At 38.1% G+C, this 18,924-nt stretch overlaps 1 protein-coding gene across 3 annotated transcripts in view; it reads right to left on the bottom strand.

The window, feature by feature from the left end:
* UGP2 (UDP-glucose pyrophosphorylase 2) overlaps positions 1-18,924 on the bottom strand; it is a 69,874-nt gene that overhangs the window by 49,335 nt on the left and 1,615 nt on the right. For 2 of the 3 annotated variants that reach the window (XM_037806858.1, XM_037806857.1), the window contains exons 2-3: positions 4,170-4,297; positions 3,190-3,297 (exon numbers count right to left, since the gene is read on the bottom strand). In XM_037806858.1, coding sequence (XP_037662786.1) covers positions 3,190-3,297; positions 4,170-4,283 — 222 coding nt within the window. In that variant the 5' untranslated portion in view covers positions 4,284-4,297. Of the gene's footprint in view, positions 1-3,189; positions 3,298-4,169; positions 4,298-18,592; positions 18,787-18,924 lie in introns of those variants that run through there. The other variant, XM_037806856.1, reaches the window with a different exon arrangement.

The raw sequence follows: 18,924 nt of genomic DNA on the forward strand, positions 1-18,924 counted from the left end.
TCTCCAAACACGGGGATGAATGCTCCAACATATCCATGTTTTGGAGAGACCACCTTGTTCTCAGCCCCACCCTCCTCAAGCATTGGGGCGGTACCTAGACTCTATGTCATCTCCAGCACCCAAGCTCTCCCATCTCTGAACAGTGGGATGGTGCCCAGGCTCTCCTCAGTCCCCAAGGAATGTGGTCACCCTCTCTGAGGCCTGGGGCACCAAAGCTCTTTCTGAACAACGGAGCACCCAAGCTCCCCTCAATTTCCCAGACATCTGAGAACCCTTAGGCAGCAGCACTTTAAAACCCCAGGGCACTCTTAAACTCACCCTATCCACGTACACAGGTGGGTCCTCTCTCCTTGCCCAAGGGTTACTGACTCCAGTCCTTAGCATCCATGGTTCTGCCCTTGAAATCATCCTTCCCTCAACCTGTTCCTTCTCCAGTCCAAACTGGCAGTGGTTCCGTTTATAAAGATCTCATAAAAAATTTGTCAGCTTGGCATGCAGCTTACAGGGGTCAAAACGATCAGACAATAGGACTTTCCACAAATCCTTTCTGGATAACTCCATCTCCACTCTGGCTTGTACTAAAATGGCTGATGGATTCCATGTTTAGCTAAATTCTCACGTGGGGCACTATCTTCTGGGGTCTCACTTTCTGGAAGCCCAGAATTTTCCAGACCATTAATTTCTAGTTTCTTAGTACCCAAGAGTTCAGTTCTCAGCTTATCTCTTTCCTCTCGCATTTTACTATAAGCTGCAAGGAGAAGCCGGGCTGCATTTTCCACTTTTAGTTTGGAGATCTCTTCAGCTAAGTATACCAGCTCATCACTTTCAAATTCTGCCTTCCATCTGACACCAGGACTCAAGTTTGTCAGATTCCCTGCCACTTTAAAACAAAGACTGCCTTTCTTCCAGCTTGCAATGACACATTCATCATTGCTGTTTAAGGCCTCATCAGAAGTATCTTTCAAGTCCACATTTCTACCAATGTTCTCTTCAAAGAAGTCTAGGCCTTTTCTATCAAGCTCCTCACAATTCTTCCAGAATCCTCTCCTTATCCATTTAAAAAGCCATTCTAATATGTTTGGTATTTCAAACTCAGCAGCACCTCACTTCTCTGGTACCAAAATCTGTTCTGCTTTGCTAATGCTACCTTCACTGAAGAAAGGCCAATGGCATCTGGAACACCTCTATCAGTTGGGAAGGCACATGGCTGGCATCTGCTGGTCCTTTGCTCCTGGGTTCTGGTTTGGAAGTGACTTTCTCCAAAATGTCTCCGGGCTTCTGTCTCTCTTAACTTCTCTCTCTCAGTCCCGTGCATCCTTGCTTGTTCTGATCAAGGCATTTCTCTCTAAGTGCCTGGGGTCCTCTCTTGGCTTCTCCCAGACAAACTCTGGGCTTCGTCTCTTAGCTTAGCATCTCTAAATGTCTTTCTGTCTGCATCTCCAAGCATCTCTCTGCTCTTTTCAAAATGTCTCTACATCTTTTATCCTCTCATAGAGTACACTAGTAAACTAATTAAGACCCACCTTGAATGGGTGGGGTCACATCTCCATGGATATAATATTATCAAAAGATCCCACCCACAATTGAGTGGGTCACATCTCTATGGAAACAACCTATTCAAAAGGTCCCACCCATATAAGTCTGTACCCACAAGACTGGATTAAAAGAACATGGCTTTTGTGGGGGACATAGATTTAAATTCAAACCAGCACAGTAGGATTTTTATTTCTTTAGAGTGTTTATTTTCTAACTTTTTTCTTTCTTTTTTTTTTTTTTTTTTACAATGAGCATGCAATTTATAATTTTAAAGTTTAATAACTGAAAGACATTTTCCACAGAGAGGAATACAAGTACTCCCAACTGAGAACTATATTTAAGATTTTCTCATTATGAAAAATATAAGAAAGATTCCATTGGCTTAAGCAGCCATAAATGGTACATAACTGAATGAGTTCATCTATGTTCCAATAAAACTTTACAAGCACAGCCAGTGGGCCAGCCTTCAGACAGAAGATGACCAAACTCCTTCTCTAAACAGCCCTATTTTAAAATCAGTATTAGATCACCTAAGAGGCCGACTAGCTACATACAATTATTCCACTCTATCAATCAAGTCTTTTCTACCTGAAGTGAAAAGTGCCACAACAGTTCAAGGTCAAAAGAGCTAACCAGAAAAGGAAGAAAGGTCAATATGTTAACAAAACCCACTCCCTAGATAATCATTTCATTTAGATCATCCATTCAACAAACATTTGGTCAGGAAATAATGTCCTATACGTACCCGTGGCCTAAAGAAACATATGGTCTAGTCCCGAAGACAATACACACTTACCAACACCTACTACATTAGGCTGGCTAAGTGCCACATCAAGGTAGAAATAACCATAACCATCTGCCAAGTTCTACACAGTCTAACATGTTTCCACATATATTATCTTAAAGCCTCATAACAAAGTCATGAGGTACATAAAGTGCTTGTTATTATTTTCATTTTACACAGAGTTCATAAGCAGCAGAGCTAGGATTCAAATCCAATTCTGATACCACTATACCACACCTCTTCAGTGCAGCTTTCTGCTAGGGACTGGTGACAGAGGTGGAGGCATTTGGACTGGGCCTTGAAGAATGAGCAGGATTTTGATAGGTGAAGGAACCACAGCATTCTTAGAAAACCGCATACACTTTGGTCCGGAATCAGGAAAACACTGCTCTGTGAAGGGAGTGCCAGGTTGGTTCACGTAAGGCAAGCCAGGGAAATAAGGCTACAAAGATGTACTGAAAAGATGGGAACTGCTTTACATATCAAACTAAATGGCTGTCAATGACCCTACAGGCAACGAGAAATCAAATGGCTTGGGAGAGAGAAGGAAAGAAAGGGCATAAATGAAGCTCTTGCTATGCACTTGGTCTTTTGCAAAAGAGTCACCTCATATTCAGGGAAGGGAAGCTATGAGCTAGTTAGTGCTGTTGGAAGTTTCAGCTTACAGGAGTTCTCTACAAGACTGCAAAGACAGATTAAATGAAGGGAAAAGTAGAAGACTATTGCTGTGGTTTCAGAATGAAGGGAAAGAGAATTCAATGCAATCCCTGTCTGTGTTTGAAGTGATGGCTCTTAGAGGTCCCCACACCCAAAGCTGAACCAATGTCTGAAATTACCTTAAATTTTCCTACATTTTATCTACAACTTACCGAATCTTCTGGAGGCCTCTGAATTTTCCCCCAATCCACAGAAGGCCCCTTTTCTTGCAAAAATCTATGAAATAGCTTCCGAAATCCATCAAGGTCTTTTTTAGTGTGCTATGAAAATAGAAGTCATTGTTACAACCAGCAAAATGCTTAATATTTAATAAAAATACACACAAACTACGTATTGTAAGTATCTTTAAATGAAATTCTTATACTATTAGAACATGGAGTAGAGCAGAGACTTTCGTACAATTCAACTTAAAACTAAAAAAGAAAAGCTAATGGGATTACACTTAAAGGAATAAAAGCAAACAATCCTCCCCAACACCCTCCAATATCATGTAATTTGAACACCATTTTGTCCCTGGGAATTCTAACTCATTCTCTACATTTAGTTACCAGTATCTTTCTTTATTTCTTTGAAGTGGTAATTAATCTCCAAAAGAACAAAAAGGAATAGTATACACTTAACCTCAAAACATTAAGTACAAATTGAAATTTGAAAATAAAAAGTACAATTTAATGATTTGTAAGTAGAACAACTAAGGAAAATATATTACTATTCTGGGAAATCCCAATTATCATTGTCAAAGTAGAATGGTTCTATTAGAATTGGCTCTTGGGAGAAAGCATGCAAGTTATATGCTTATAAACTAGGTTTTTGCAATTCCAGATGGTATCCATTTGTCTCTCCCCAATGATATCAAAACACAAAAAAAAACAAAGTGCAATTTTTTTTTTCCTAATTCTTTCAGCGACTTTGGGAAATTCCTAGGATAAAAAAATAAAAAGGATAATGTTTTAACAGTTTTACAATGGGCAAATGTTAAAAAACCTTCACTGTTAAGCAATCCTGATATTTTGCTGTTGGCATTATTACATCTTGTGCTTATGCCAGGTTGGATGATCATCATCTGCAGCAACTCCACATGTAGACAGGCAAGATGATGGACAGAAGCAAAAACACTGTTAACAGTCCATACCTCAAACTCATGTGACGGTGCTGTGGTGAGTATTTTTTCTAGTTCCTTCTTCACAGATAATTCTAGCTCTTGTCGAATGACTTCTTGGAACTGAGAGGCGCCATCTTGAGACATTGCTTTGCTAAGATCTTAAAACAAAAGCACGAAACCACCAACAAATTATTAAACAGCCATTCAAACAGCTGGTAGGCTACAAATGATCAATTTCTGGCATTCCCACAACAAAAAGGGCCCACTCCCATTCTGCAGTACAGCAGTGTCAATTATTTAGGTCTATATAATCAGACGGGCTCAGCGTTAATGGTTTGGTCTATCTGTATGCTTTACTATTGTATCTAGGACACTAAGTAAACGCTTTTGGGGAGATGGGGCAGGCAGAAGTAAAAGGACTAGTCTTCATGTGAGCATATAATTCCATCCCTACTAATATTTCGCTTACTAGTCATCAGAGGCAGGGGAAAAACAAAAACAATTTGGAATGATAATAATAAGGACACGTTTTATGAAACTGCTGCCTCATAAGAGAGCTAAAGGAGATTAGCGGGATCACTGAGTGAAAGACTCCTCCTTGCTCCTCTCCAGGCCAGGTGAAAAATTTAAGGAATCCTTTCCATTTCAGAAGGGGAACCACTCCAGTTTAATACTGTCCTCTAAAGAAGAACTGAACCCAATGAGAGAGATCAGCATTTGGTGTATCAAAAATTTCCACTTTAAATGGAGAAGAGCTCAAGGTTGCCTTCCCCGTTCTGGTTCCAGATTTCAGCCAAGACTTTTCACTGCTTATCCGTGTAGAACAAGACTATTTGGGCTTTTGGCACAGCTGGGTATATGTGTGACAGATGGACCTCATTAAAGGCAAAAGACCTCCTAGACGAAAACAAACAAAAATAGAAAAATACCAGAAAAGAAAACATCCCAGGCCCAAGTATTTTGGTAGGAAAAAAAAAGCCAACATGAGTTGTTTTACATATCTGATTATCTAGATGGTAATCATCCCGCCTACTTCTTAAAATTAAGGGATAATTAGATTGTTGTCCACCCCCTTCTTTTACCTCAGTACTCTAACGCAAATCTTATTTCTATAAACATAGTTTTTAATGTTCAAATGTTTTGTCTTATAACTAGTGATTTCTGCAAATGCTGGTTAATTTAGGAGAATTATCTTTTAATAAAGTAAAAAACTCGGTCCCCGTATACATTCTCACACACCATAAATTCTTTCACTCGGTATCTAGAAAGGAAAAGGAAGTATTTATACAGACAGAATTAAAGCCAGCATTATCAGTATTTCTAAGATACTTTTCAAAATAGAAATTAGTAAATTATATAACTTCTGAGGCGATTTATTTAATGTAGACAGCCTCCCCACTCCCCAAATATCTAAAAATTTTAACAAATAAGATATTTAATATAGCTCATCAAAAAATCTTTTTACACAAACTTAGCATATTAAAATCCAAGGGGACAAAAATCCAAAGAAACTAGGTACAAGCACCATGACTCAACCCTAAAACAGTCATTTTCTAATTGTGTCCTTTTTACAGGCATAGTTTTTGGACTCCAGTGGAACTACCAAAATAATCCAATCATGAACAACTTCTCTGTGAACTAAGAAACACTATACATTCTGTGTGTGTTCCATATACAACCTAAAGTTATGTCTTGATTAACCAGTAGCAATATGACTATAATCTATTAAATAACCCAAGACAATGGATGTGAAAATTTGCATAAGCTGTGACGGGTAATTAAATGCTACTGCAGAACATTTTAAACTAAAGTTAGCATGACATCATCCACACATGTTCATCACTTGGCAGACTGAGTTGTAATTTAAAATTTGTCACAAGTTAAATCCCCCACCCTACCACCCCATATATTATTCCTGAGGTATCTCTCCCTCAATCTCTAAGCCGATTGCCCTATTAATGTTTGAGAAATAATTTGAAGGAAAAATATAAAGCTCTAAATTAAAGAAAAATTGTTTGAGTCTGTGTGACAAATCAATTAAAAAGATCAAGAAGTAACTACGCAACGATTTTTAAAACAAGCTTCTTTGTTAGATTCAAAGCCTCCACAGGCTGGCCGCTTTGTTGCTGACGGCCAGCATTCACAGTCACTTCCCTAAAAAATAAAGTGAAGCACTTAACTTAGTTATATTCTGGACAAATACCAAAATAAGATCAAAACTAAATGTGACTGCAAAAGTTTAAAAATAGCTAGTGTAGCTGTTTTAGACTTGTCTAAGTGAGGACTAACAAAAATCAAAAAACAAAAACACTTTGCACATTGGTATATCAATTTACATGATTTGAAGCCAAACCACCCAGAACTCCTGTCACTATCTTCCCTACCAGACAAGTTAACAAAGACTGGCTGAAAGACTTAACATTTAACACTATGTGTGATCTTTGCCAGCTAAAGCAGGTCCAACCTTCAGAAGATAAAATTTAAAACCCAGACATATTCAAACTCAAGTTGTGATAACTAGATATAAACATCCCTAGCCTTGATCCTCTAATTAGTTTGATACAGTACCAAATGCACAGAAGAACAATGTGTATTCCTTCTGCCCCATTTACAAATATAAACAGCTTAAATATAACAGAAGGGTAGACAACAAGCCCTGTCCCTCTCCCACACCATTCCATTGCCATTTCCTTCCCCTTCCCCTACGGAAAGTACTATTATGAAGTTCTGGTTTTGGTGCTTACAGATTAAGGAAGGGCCTTAAAAATAATAATAATAAAACACAGACTATTCAAGAATAAAGAATAAGAAAGGGTTCTTTTTTTTTTTTTTAATCATCATTTTATTGAGATACATTCACATACCACGCAGTCATACAAAACAAATTGTACTTTCGATTGTTTACAGTACCATTACATAGTTGTACATTCATCACCTAAATCAATCCCTGACACCTTCATTAGCACACACACAAAAATAACAAGAATAATAATTAGAGTGAAAAAGAGCAATTGAAGTAAAAAAGAACACTGGGTACCTTTGTCTGTTTGTTTCCTTCCCCTACTTTTCTACACATCCATCCATAAACTAGACAAAGTGGAGTGTGGTCCTTATGGCATTCCCAATCCCACTGTCACCCCTCATAAGCTACATTTTTATACAACTGTCTTCGAGATCCATGGGTTCTGGGTTGTAGTTTAATAGTTTCAGGTATCCACCACCAGCTACCCCAATTCTTTAGAACCTAAAAAAGGTTGTCTAAAGTGTGCGTAAGAGTGCCCACCAGAGTGATCTCTCGGCTCGTTTTGGAATCTCTCTGCCACTGAAGCTTATTTCATTTCCTTTCACATCCCCCTTTTGGTCAAGAAGATGTTCTCCATCCCACGATGCCGGGTCTACATTCCTCCCCGGGAGTCATATTCCACGTTGCCAGGGAGATTCACTTCCCTGGGTGTCTGATCCCACGTAGGGGGGAGGGCAGTGATTTCACCTTTCAAGTTGGCTTAGCCAGAGAGAGAGGGCCACATCTGAGCAACAAAGAGGCATTCAGGAGGAGACTCTTAGGCACAAATACAGGGAGGCCTAGCCTCTCCTAAGAACGGGTTCTTAAGCATCTGGGCACAGACCAGAAGGAGGCAGAGAGCTAGAAAGCATTTCTCTTAGCAGTGATCTCCTTGTTCATCTTGACTTTTTAAAGAAACATCTGGAAGTCTGGTAAGATGAGAAGTACAGACATTAGAAGTTTTCTCAGACTTAACATTCTCCTGTTACACTTCTCACAACGACAGTGGCGCTTCTAAGGGAAGGTCAATTCAAGAATTCCCAGAATAACACAAGATCTCTAACCTCCTAAAATATTTTGTCCTTCCCCACTTCCTAGCAATAAAGAATTGATCTTCCTCCCCTTTAGACAGAAAATGGGTTAGGAGTCACTTTCATTACTTAAGACACAAATCAAAACATTTTTAGAGCTGAAAGGGGCCATTCAATCTACCCTGATCATTTTACAGATGAAGAAACTGAGGTTGAAAATATTTGTTAAATGACTTAACACAAGGTCACACCGCAGACTAATGTTAGGACCAGAAAAAAAGCCAGTTTATTCTAAGCCCAACCCACCACAGTGAATTAGAAAGATTATTCTCATTTTTCTCTCCTAATCTGGCTTTCTTTAATCCTTGACATAAAATTCCTAAATACCACTCTCCTCCAAAAGCTTTTCTACCAGAACCTCTTTGTACACCCAATGGACAGGAAACTCTCCACCGCATATAAACTGAGCTTACTAGAATTGTCTTGGCTGGCTTAGTCACTTTGGCATAGAATAGGCAGTAACTTTTTTTTAGAAGTTTTGTTTTCCCTTCAATTTCCTAATTCTTCCTTGTTTACAAGAACTAAAGTTTCAATATCACAGACTTTCCCCAATCCAACTGGAATCAAGAAAAAAAGGGAGGGAAAAAAAAAAAGAGGAACGCAACAGAATATAGAGGTAGGAAACATTCAATCTGACAAATGGATTGCTTTTGTTCCTTAATTCAGGTATTTCATTTCACCCATTTCACTGAGAGGTATACATTCTACTGTTCCCTACACTGGCACAAACACAACAATTTTGCACTCTGAATTATAAAGCTAGTTTCACATTGCACAGGCTATGGAGATGCGACAAGGAGAATACGAGAGCCATAAAGAAGGTAAGGAACCCTCCCCAGGCCACCTCCCCCCACTCATCCAATCTGACCAGTCCCCAACTTTCCTTGGAAACACACATTAAGAGGCACCCAAAGTGTGTGAATATATCTCAATTAAACTGTATTTTTTAAAAAAGTAAATGAACAACGGGGGAGGAGGGGGATGGGATGTTTTGGATAGTCTTCTTTATTTTAATTTTCATTTTATTTTCTGGAGTAATGAAAATGCTCAAAATTTGATTGTGGTGATGAAAGCACAACTATATGACGATCCTGTGAACTGACTGTACACTTTGAATGACTGTACGTTATTTGATTATATCTCAAAAAAATTGCATTTAAAAAAAAAAAAAAAGCAGCAGCCAAAGTTCAAGAATTAGAGAGCCCATTTAATCTCAACCCAGGAAATGCCTTGTGGTTCAAATAAGCATAAAACTCCAAGAATGTAATGGCAACTGAAAATAACCATGTATACTATACCGACTGGATTTCTAACAATTGAAGCTAACCAGCCTCATTTGGGTTCTCATCACAGTCCTTTAAACAATTATTTGTGAATATCTCTCCTAGAGAAGTTCTTCTTCAGATTCTATTACACGATATTTTTTTTCCTACCCCTCTGAAGGCACCTAATTTTGACAACTAGCCCCAACCTTCTCCTATTGCCTGGGTTTCCTAAAATTCTGTCCTTAGACCATTTTTTGCCCTCAATTATTCACCAAACTCCTTAATGATAACTCTCAAATATGTGCCTCTCATCCCAACCTTTTTCCCCAAGTTCCAGGCTTACATACACTACTGCCTTACCTATACCTTTTGCACCTGGATAAAACAAAACTCATTGTCCAAACTAAATTCATCCTCCCACCCTCCCTCATTCCCCCGCTCCCCACAGTATTTTCTTTCACCTAGTCACCAAGGTAGAAACTTCACTGTCACAGCTGGCTCTTCCCTCCTTTCCCCTCACATCACAGCCAATCCAATACCAAAACTTAACTTGAATTGCCACAATTCCATCCAATGCTTTACATTCCCACTGCTACTACCCTATAATTCCCCTTGCACGTTCACTCCCCTAGTCATGATGACAACAGCTTTCCAACTAGTCTGCTTATCTGTCATTCTCATCTGGTGGTGCCCAGCAGAATGGATTGATCCCCCTAAGCTGGAACCCTAATTATACCACTTCTCTTCCTCATTTGATGGGAAGCTCATTGCCTATAGAAATAAATACAAATTTTATAGTCAAGCAGATCTTAAAAGCCAACTTGAAGTACCTGAGTAACCAAAAATAACAAATGTGCTAAAACAGACAGCCTAAAGACAGCAATTGCCTACTCCATTTGTGACATCTAGAACAGTGCTTCTAAAACTTTAAAGTGTATACAAATCACCTAGAGGCCTTGTTGAAACACAGATTCCTGGGCATGCTCCCAGAGATTCTGATTTAGTAGTCTGAGGTGGGAAAAACACACATTTCTAATAAGCCAATGCTGCCAGTATTGTTTATGTGGCACTGGTGTAGATTATACTCCATTTACCTTAATATGCCTGCAGCTGCCCTGTTCCTCATCCTTCTTCCTAGCAGAACCCCATTTATTCTCTGCCCCACAGCTGTGCACTGCAGAGAAGCCACCCCAGTACCAGGCCTAGACTGGCCTAAAGCCTTCACAGTGTTTGGTGTAAGTATGAAATGTTATATGATCCTGTTCAGTGAGCCACAAGGTATAGAAGGACTTCAGAAAAAGGCTTTCCTCACTGAAAAAGAAAAAAAAAAAAAAAAAAGACATGAGAAGAACCTTAAATGCCCACTTCCCATCCCTATTTTCTTTTGCCATTTAGTGACCATGAAGGAGCTGACCCAAAAATGAGGCAAACATGCTGAAAATAGCAGAGCAGAAGGAAGGAAAGAACCAGATTCCATCTCTTTGTACAGAATTAAGCATTCATGGTACAACCCATTTATGTGATAACCGCCTCCTCATTTTTTAAGCCCACAGAATTGGCATTTTTATGCTCCATGAAATTAAAAGCATTCTAACTCCTAGAAGACTGTTCCAAACATATCCACCTGAAATGCCACTCAACACTTTTAGAGAGATGTGCCAGAAATGAGAAGGAAAAATAGGAAACTAGAATGGACAGGTATGAATTCCAAAATCACGAGAATCAACTAAACATCAGGGGACCCTCCCTGATCCCTCATCCTCCAAAGGCTCAAACACTGATTTAACTAGCCTCTGCCACTTTGCTAGTGACATTCCTAGTCTTCAAGGCGGTGGCTCCTAAATATATAAAAATAAAAAATAAATAAAATAAAAAGACCCTCCTTTCTACCACAATTCTTCAATGTGAAGGTTTCAATCACTTCTACCTCTGCACTCTATCAAACACCCCCAAAACGCTAATTCTTTGCTTAGATGACTGCCTACAACCCTAGAACATATTCTCTTTAAGGGCACAAAGCCTTATGTCATTCAACTTGGTTTTCCCAGTACCTGGCATGGGACAGGCCCCCAATAACTGTGTGTACATAAAGTGAAGATCAAGACTTAAATACCCATATGAAAAAGACAGTGGCTCAATCAGCCCCTATTCATTTACCTGAGATGAGTTTAAACGTAATCTTCTCCCAGAAGTCTTTCTAAATTAAGCAAGGTGGCCTATTATATGCTCACATGGTAGATCGTTACACCTCTTCCCTATGTAACATCACGCTCTGTAAGAGCTTTTCAGTGTCTATCGTACCCACAGATTATAAACTCTGAGAATATATGAGCCTTGTTCATAGCTGTATTCTCATCGTCTAACACAGAGCCCGAGACACAGATGTTCAAGTAATATCTACTAAATAAATGAGTAAGGACCTATTATGATCCAGCAATGTGTTGGATATAGATAAATAAGGCAGAGTCCAGAGGTAGTATCTGAGAAGGCCAAAGAGAACATGTCCAAAAGCCATATTTTTGGTCATGGGGGGCAGAATTACGAGAAACACAAACTACATCTTGAGTACTTGAAGCCCCAGTCCCTCAGGCTTCTCAAGCAGAGGTTGATTTATCAGTCAAATTTCAGGGATGTTATCAAAGAAATTCCAGACAGGTAGGCAATCTAGATAAAACAACCTCTAAATTTCTTTTCCATTTTTATTATCCTATATAAATGTCAGCTTGGTGTTTTCACTAACTTCAGAGATTAAACAAAACTAAGCAATTTACATATTTAAATTTTTTCTTTACTTTTAGGAAAAATTATAGCATATATTCTGTTATGCACTTAGATTTTTAAATGATTCAGCTTACATACATATGAATGCTTACCAAATGCTTTTTGATAACAATAAAAATAAAGATGACAGGTTTTCCAGAACTATTCTGGAACTGAATTTGCAGAGCTTCTTGCTAATTAAGATTTTTGCTAATCATGCAAAGCTTACTTTAAAACAAATTGTTAGAATTTATACATCAACCAGACTTCTCGTTAATAATTAAGATTAACCTTGCTACTTTACAATATAGTAGCTCTTAAAAAGTCAAGGAAAAAAAAGGAAACAGCACTTCTGGAACATAGCATTCAGAAGAGATTTGTCATCTACCTAAGTAACATCACTGTGCTTTCAGTTTAATGGATGATAAAATGTCATGCCAAGGGTCCTATCACTCTCCTTTGTTTCACGGAGGGGATAGGTGTACAACATAAAATCACTACCAAGAACCAAAAACATATGATCTGGCTGGCCTGACCCTTAATTTGATACATGTGCATTGAGATAAAACTTTTATATTTGGAAGGACTTTAAAGGTCAGTGAGTCCCATTCCCTTATTTCAGAGATGAAGAAATAAGGGCCTAGAGATGCCAATTTGCCCAAAGTCACAGTGGCAGTGCCAGAGGTGGACTCCAAGCCCACTGTTGCCTAATGCTCCAGCTCCTCCTACCTGAATATCTCTCCTCTTTCAGTTACAGTGCATTTACTTGGTTTACCACCTCCAGGTACAGGCTACCAAATCGGAATGAAAACCAGCCAAAACCTTTTATGTAAGGTTAGAACTGCATATTGGGATAAGCATTCTCCTACTGCATCTTTTGCTTTTTAACATTTCCTTATACATTGTTTGTTTTCTGAGCAATGGAAAATCCATGAGAGCTTTTACTGACTATAAATATTTTATTACCAAGGGTAAGCATCTGACCATTGCCACAAATGAACCCAAAGCAGAACACAGAACTACGTTATTCCATTTTCCTGCATTCTAGAATTTTTAAAATTCTAGGCAGAGCAGTATACCAGAAATGAAACACCACACCAGCCTTTACCAGGAGGAAAACATAAGCTCCAATCACCTTGTCTGCAGCTCTTGGTAGCCAAAAAACAAGTATAACTACTGTCAAAGCGAGTGGCCAAAACTGGGTAACTAACAAGTAAAACGTGGACTAAACATATTATTTCATGTACATGAGTAGCATTTTTTTTTCAAGTGAACTTACAGAAAAACAGGGGACTCGTTATTTACATAGGAAAAACAAATACTAAAAAGGTTCTGGAAAATGGAACTTTTTGGTCTTTTTATGTGGGTTACCTAAGACAACATAGCCAATTTCTCCATGGTTCTCAAGAGCAATCTTCAATTGTCAAATGGTTTGGGAGCATAACTGATTTCATTTGGCAATGACAGAAAACAAAGACGAAACTGTTAGCAGAGGCAGAATTTGAGCCTCAGACACATACTTCGCCAGTAAAGTGAAGGAAGATACCTGCAAAACCAGTCAAGGGACCTGGGAAACAGCTTCAAATGGAGTATTATCCCCTTTCTCAGGCATAAGTTCCCCAATCAAAAAACATGTAAGTTTAATCTTCTTTCGATAGCTTAACAAGCAAACTTTCAAAGAACTGAGTGAGTTATTAATAGAAAGATGCCTGTCTGGTAGTAGAATTTTAGAAATATCTAAGAAATAAGATTTTGGTTAATGGTCAAATTAGCCACTGTGCCTTGGGACAATCCACCAAGTTAGCAAAACCAAGAGGTCCACAATTCATACACTATTATCCCACATCCAAAATACAGTATTTTAGAAAAGAAACTGGAGACTGTGCCTAAAGGTCAAGTCTTTAGAAAAGTTCCAGATCAGAAAGAGATCCCAAGCAATCAAAAGGGTGGTAAGTGAATCACATTTCCTCTTTCACTAAATCCCGAAGCCTCAGAGGACCTTCCCCACAATTTTACTCTAATATTCCTGGAATTTTTTCCAATGGTATAAATCCTGGGTATCAGAATGAACAGCATAAAGGAAAGTTAGAATAACCATCTTAATATTCAGTTTCACAGGTATTTTGACTTACAAGTATGTATTTCTATTAACCCTTCAATAACAGATTTATCTGACTTTTTGGGCACTCAAATACCTACAATTCCACAAAAAGTATCAAAGACAACTTTGCGAAAACTGTAAAACTCTAGTATATTATTCCTTTACATAGAACATTTTCATTATTAGGCCGGTCCTCACATAAATTAAATACCTCGTTATTTTAAAGTTACTAAAATTCATTTATGAAGAAAAACTAACACACAGAGAATAGTCTCTGTGGAGTGACATTACAACAAAATACCTATTGGACAAAATTAACATCCTAATTTCCTTTTAAAGTTATCTTTCAATTTACCTTCACAATATTAAAATGGCACTTCCACAAAGCGTACCAGTTAATATTTCTGATTTCCATAAAGTTCCTTGTAAAGTTTCTTTTTGTCTTCAGTAGGCTTTCACAAATGAAAATCATCCATTTTATTAGAAGAAAGGCAGTTAGCAAGAACAAGAACAATTTGACTAGAGATTAGACAGTCCACATTGGAAAAAAGCCAATAAAGTTTTTATTAGCCCAACTCTTCATTCTGAATTTCTATTACTTTTATAACTGTGATTCTGACTGTAACTAAATCTCTCTTTCTAGCAATATAATGAATCCCAAACTATCTGTCAAAAAAAAAAAGTGGGGGGGTGAAGGGTGGTCCTTGGTCATTGTTTTGCTGCCTCTAATTCAGCCTCAAATCCATGCAAAAATCCCCCTGGGCTAAAAGCATCCCAGTCATCCCAATAATTGGCAACAGGCTAAATTTGGTCTTAGAATTTAAGAAGAATCAGCTTAAAGCCTGACCTCAACAACCAGGCCCCAGAATGTTATGACCTACTGTATTCATCCGAGGACTCCCCCACCTCCTTCCAGTTATAATTAGCCCAGCTAATCTTTCCTGGCTAGTTGCCATCTACCAAACAGGAATCACCATAAGAGTCACAAAAAGAGAATTCCAACAAATGGGAAAAATGACAAGCCTGAAATATTTTTTAAATGTTTTGTCCTGTAATATATGATAGTACCTCAATTTAAGAAGGATCATTTTTGCATAATTTAGATAGAAAATAATCTATTTAAAAGAGTTCCAAAACAACAACAAAAACTATTAGTTAAAAAAAAAAAACTACACAGCTGCTGATGACCCCAGGCAGCTCCAACTATGTCAAGGAGCCCCTTCTCAATCTTTTAGGAAAGATATGTTAACACATTTATTTAGAATAACTGAAAGCCCTGCTACAAGCCCTGGGGCAGAGAAACCTAGCAGCTGGAGAAGTAATTTCACAGGCAGGCAGAAGGCCACCTGAGGGCAGAATACAGAAGCTAGGGAATTATGCCACATATCCAGGTCTTTCAATGAGAAACCTAAGTGCCAAAGAACACAGACTTCAGAGATGCCCAAAGAAAGGTGAACGTTCTTTTAGCTAAGGGATAGATAATTGAGAACTCTCCTGCCTAAAGATGTTACCAGTTTTTATTAACTGAACATTTCCACCTAATAGCTTATGGTCAAAAGTGCTCGAGGATGGAGATGCCCAGATTTCCAGTAAAGGACATTGCCTAGATTTGGGAGAAAAGATTCAAGCCAAGTGGAGCACCCCCACTTTCCATTACATTCATAAATAAATAGTACATGCAACACACAGATATATTACCCTGATCTCAACTTCAAGTTCCCACCTTCAGGGAAACACCAGAAATTCCAATCAGGGACTATCAGCACAGTGCAATGCATATAGTAGGCACTCAATTTTTTTGGTGGTGTTAACTTGACTGAAACAAAAACTGTCAACTGTGTTTTCATGCAGCTGTTCAAGTTCCCTCCTCCCTACCTCTCTACCTGCCAGGCAATATTAAAAAACGTTAACTCCCAAGTGTTGGGACCAGAACACCATACCCAGAGCAGAAAAGAAAACGACCATACTTGCCTTCTATTTATTTCTTTTGATGACGTGTAGTGTATACTTCTGGTGGCGCTACTACTGGAAAAGCCACCATTATTTTAAAAAACAAAAGTAAAATTTACTGGGCACCTAACACGAAAAACTACAACCAAAACTGTAGGCCAACCTACTAAAAAGTACATAGATAGTGCTGAGTTGACTGTTCCTCATTTGTCATCAGTTACAAATCCTTTTAGAGCATCTGCCACTTAAAAACACAACAAACAAAACAAAACAAAACACTGCATTTCACCAAGGGATATAGTATCACCTTTGCCTTCAGGGAACAAAGTCTAATTGGAGAAACAGGTAATTTACATAATGGTTTAAAGTTAAGAAGCAACAAAAGGTTTTGGAAAGGACAAGGGTTTTTATAGACACACAGGTGAATGTCAATCCTTAATAGCTGTGAAATCTGGACAAGATACTTAACTTTCCTCAGTTGTAAAGCCATGATAAAAATCAACCTCTTAAGGCTCTAGTGAAACTTATGTAGACAAATCTGAAAACAGCTAGAGGCCTAACATTCATTAAATCTTTCCACTATGTGTTGGCAGAATAGTGGAAATATCAGTAACTGTAGCAGCAAAGATCAAATAATTTTACCTGCTTTAAAAAAATTTGAAAGCAAAAATTCCAACCCATACACTTGAAAACTGACCTGTGGAGACAGCTGAGTCATTAATCAATTAAGTATATCATTTATAACAGCAACAGTTAGTTAAACGTATTGAAGACGTAAAATTGAAGTACCAAATTTTAACATCAATAAACAGGAACACAATCATGTTAATGGGGGGGGACATCTTTTTGTGCAAAATGACCAGTTTAAAAGAAAAACCATCACTTAAAAGTGAATGGCAACTAAATGCATTATTTTGGATTAGATCCTGGAATGGTAATCTGAATAAGGTCTGTAGTTAAATTAATAGTAATATACCAATGTTAATTTTCCTAGTTTTGACAAATGTGTCATGGTTATATAAGATGTTAATATTTGAGGAAACACCTTTCCAATTTTTCTATAAATCTAAAATTATTCCAAAATAAAAAGTTTATGTTTTTAAACAGTGAACAATGGAAAGCAAAGACAAACATGGCAACAACTCTCCTAGGTACTACCACTTGCTTTAGAATCAAATGGAGCAGTTATCCATTAATCACAAAGGCTGTGAAATCACTTAATGTGCACCAACTGGGCAAATTTTTCAAAAGCATAACTAATATCTTAAGTCTAATAATATTCTTAACTTTAAAGAAATGACATGCCCACTTTTCCCCAGCACATTCTTGCAAAATACTGACTTAAGATAAATGAACTTTATTGTTTTTATTACAAAGCCAGTTAAATTTCTTACAGTTACCCCTGGCTTTTATTATTGAATCAGAACATATAACCAATCGGAACATAAGAAGCATCTCTCTTCACAAGAATTTGAAAGTCTAGTGAAAAGTGACTTTTCAGAGCTTAGTGCTAACGGCAGGCCTAAGTGTCCCATCTGTAATACAGGCAAATTCTCTTAATCCATTGTACAAAATTTAAAGAAAAATTAATAAAGTGATATGAAACTTACTACAGCATTTTAATTTCCAGGGTCAAATGACATAACGACTTCTGAAAAAGTACATCTACACGCATCATATCGAGTCACATTAAGTGGTTGGGAACTTTACTAGCTGTATGTTGAGCAAGATGGCTGAAGCTCTCATACGCCAGGGTCTGCAATGAAAGTGTTTTCTTGCATACCAGAGTAAAGCAAATCCTATGTTACAAACTGCTGACAGATTTAAGGCAGCACCAACTTGCATGTGTACACCATACAAACACATGCAACGTTACTGCTTAGCTCAGTTGAGAGGCATTCCCAGACCCTTTTTTTAATATATATCTGGAATTTAAAAAGCCATTTTCAAATTTCAAAGAAACCTTAATAACCTTTCCAGATTTCAAAGAAGGAAAAAATAAACACAGCAATGCAGCAAAGTCATGCTCCTGCTGAAATGACCTCCAGCTTCTACCGGCTACTCCCGGTTTCGCAATACATGAATCTGAGGCTTCAACCACGTACACACAGCAGAGTAGAAGCTAGGAACACTAAAGCTTCACCAACACCTGTCTCTCCCCAGCTCTCCCGGGTCCCCTTCCTGTCCCCACACACAGACAGGTAACTTGACACCGACCAGGAAAATAAAACAGCAGCCAAAATCCTTTTTTATCATCTACAGCCACTATGCCGAGGAGACAGAATGCTACTAACCTGATTTCAGGGAGACAGAACTAAACCCAGAAAAGCACAGGGGCATAAATTATAGAAACGCCAAACCCAGCAGCTCAACTGAACGAAAAGGGTTTGGCAAACGGTATCTCTAATGAACATTTCCATTTCCAAACCCCCACCAACCTCGCGACTGCCAGTATTAAAATTCGGCTGAACCAATCCCGGACATAGGACGACGCGTTATCTTACCTTGTACAAATCTCGACATTTTAGGGTTTTAATAAAATACTCTGGCTTATAAATATATATTTTTTTAATTTCTAGAGGAGTCACGCTATAGGGCAGGTCTCTTCCTCCCCAGCTTTAATAATCGACGTGTTCTTTCTTCTCCTATATTTAGCCACTTAAGATTGTATATTCAAAGCGACTTAAACACGCTCCAACAAAAAAAAAAAAAAAAAAAAAAATCCACTTCCAAAAGATGGTAACTTGGTGCGACTGAGTCTACTAGGAACTCATGCCTACACTGCGCTCTTAACACAAATGAGGGCCAGCTGGAAGCTCCCAGAAAAGGTAAAAGC

This window comes from Choloepus didactylus, chromosome 17, assembly GCF_015220235.1.
Source record: "Choloepus didactylus isolate mChoDid1 chromosome 17, mChoDid1.pri, whole genome shotgun sequence".
In the NCBI taxonomy this organism is placed as follows: Eukaryota; Metazoa; Chordata; class Mammalia; order Pilosa; family Megalonychidae; genus Choloepus; species Choloepus didactylus.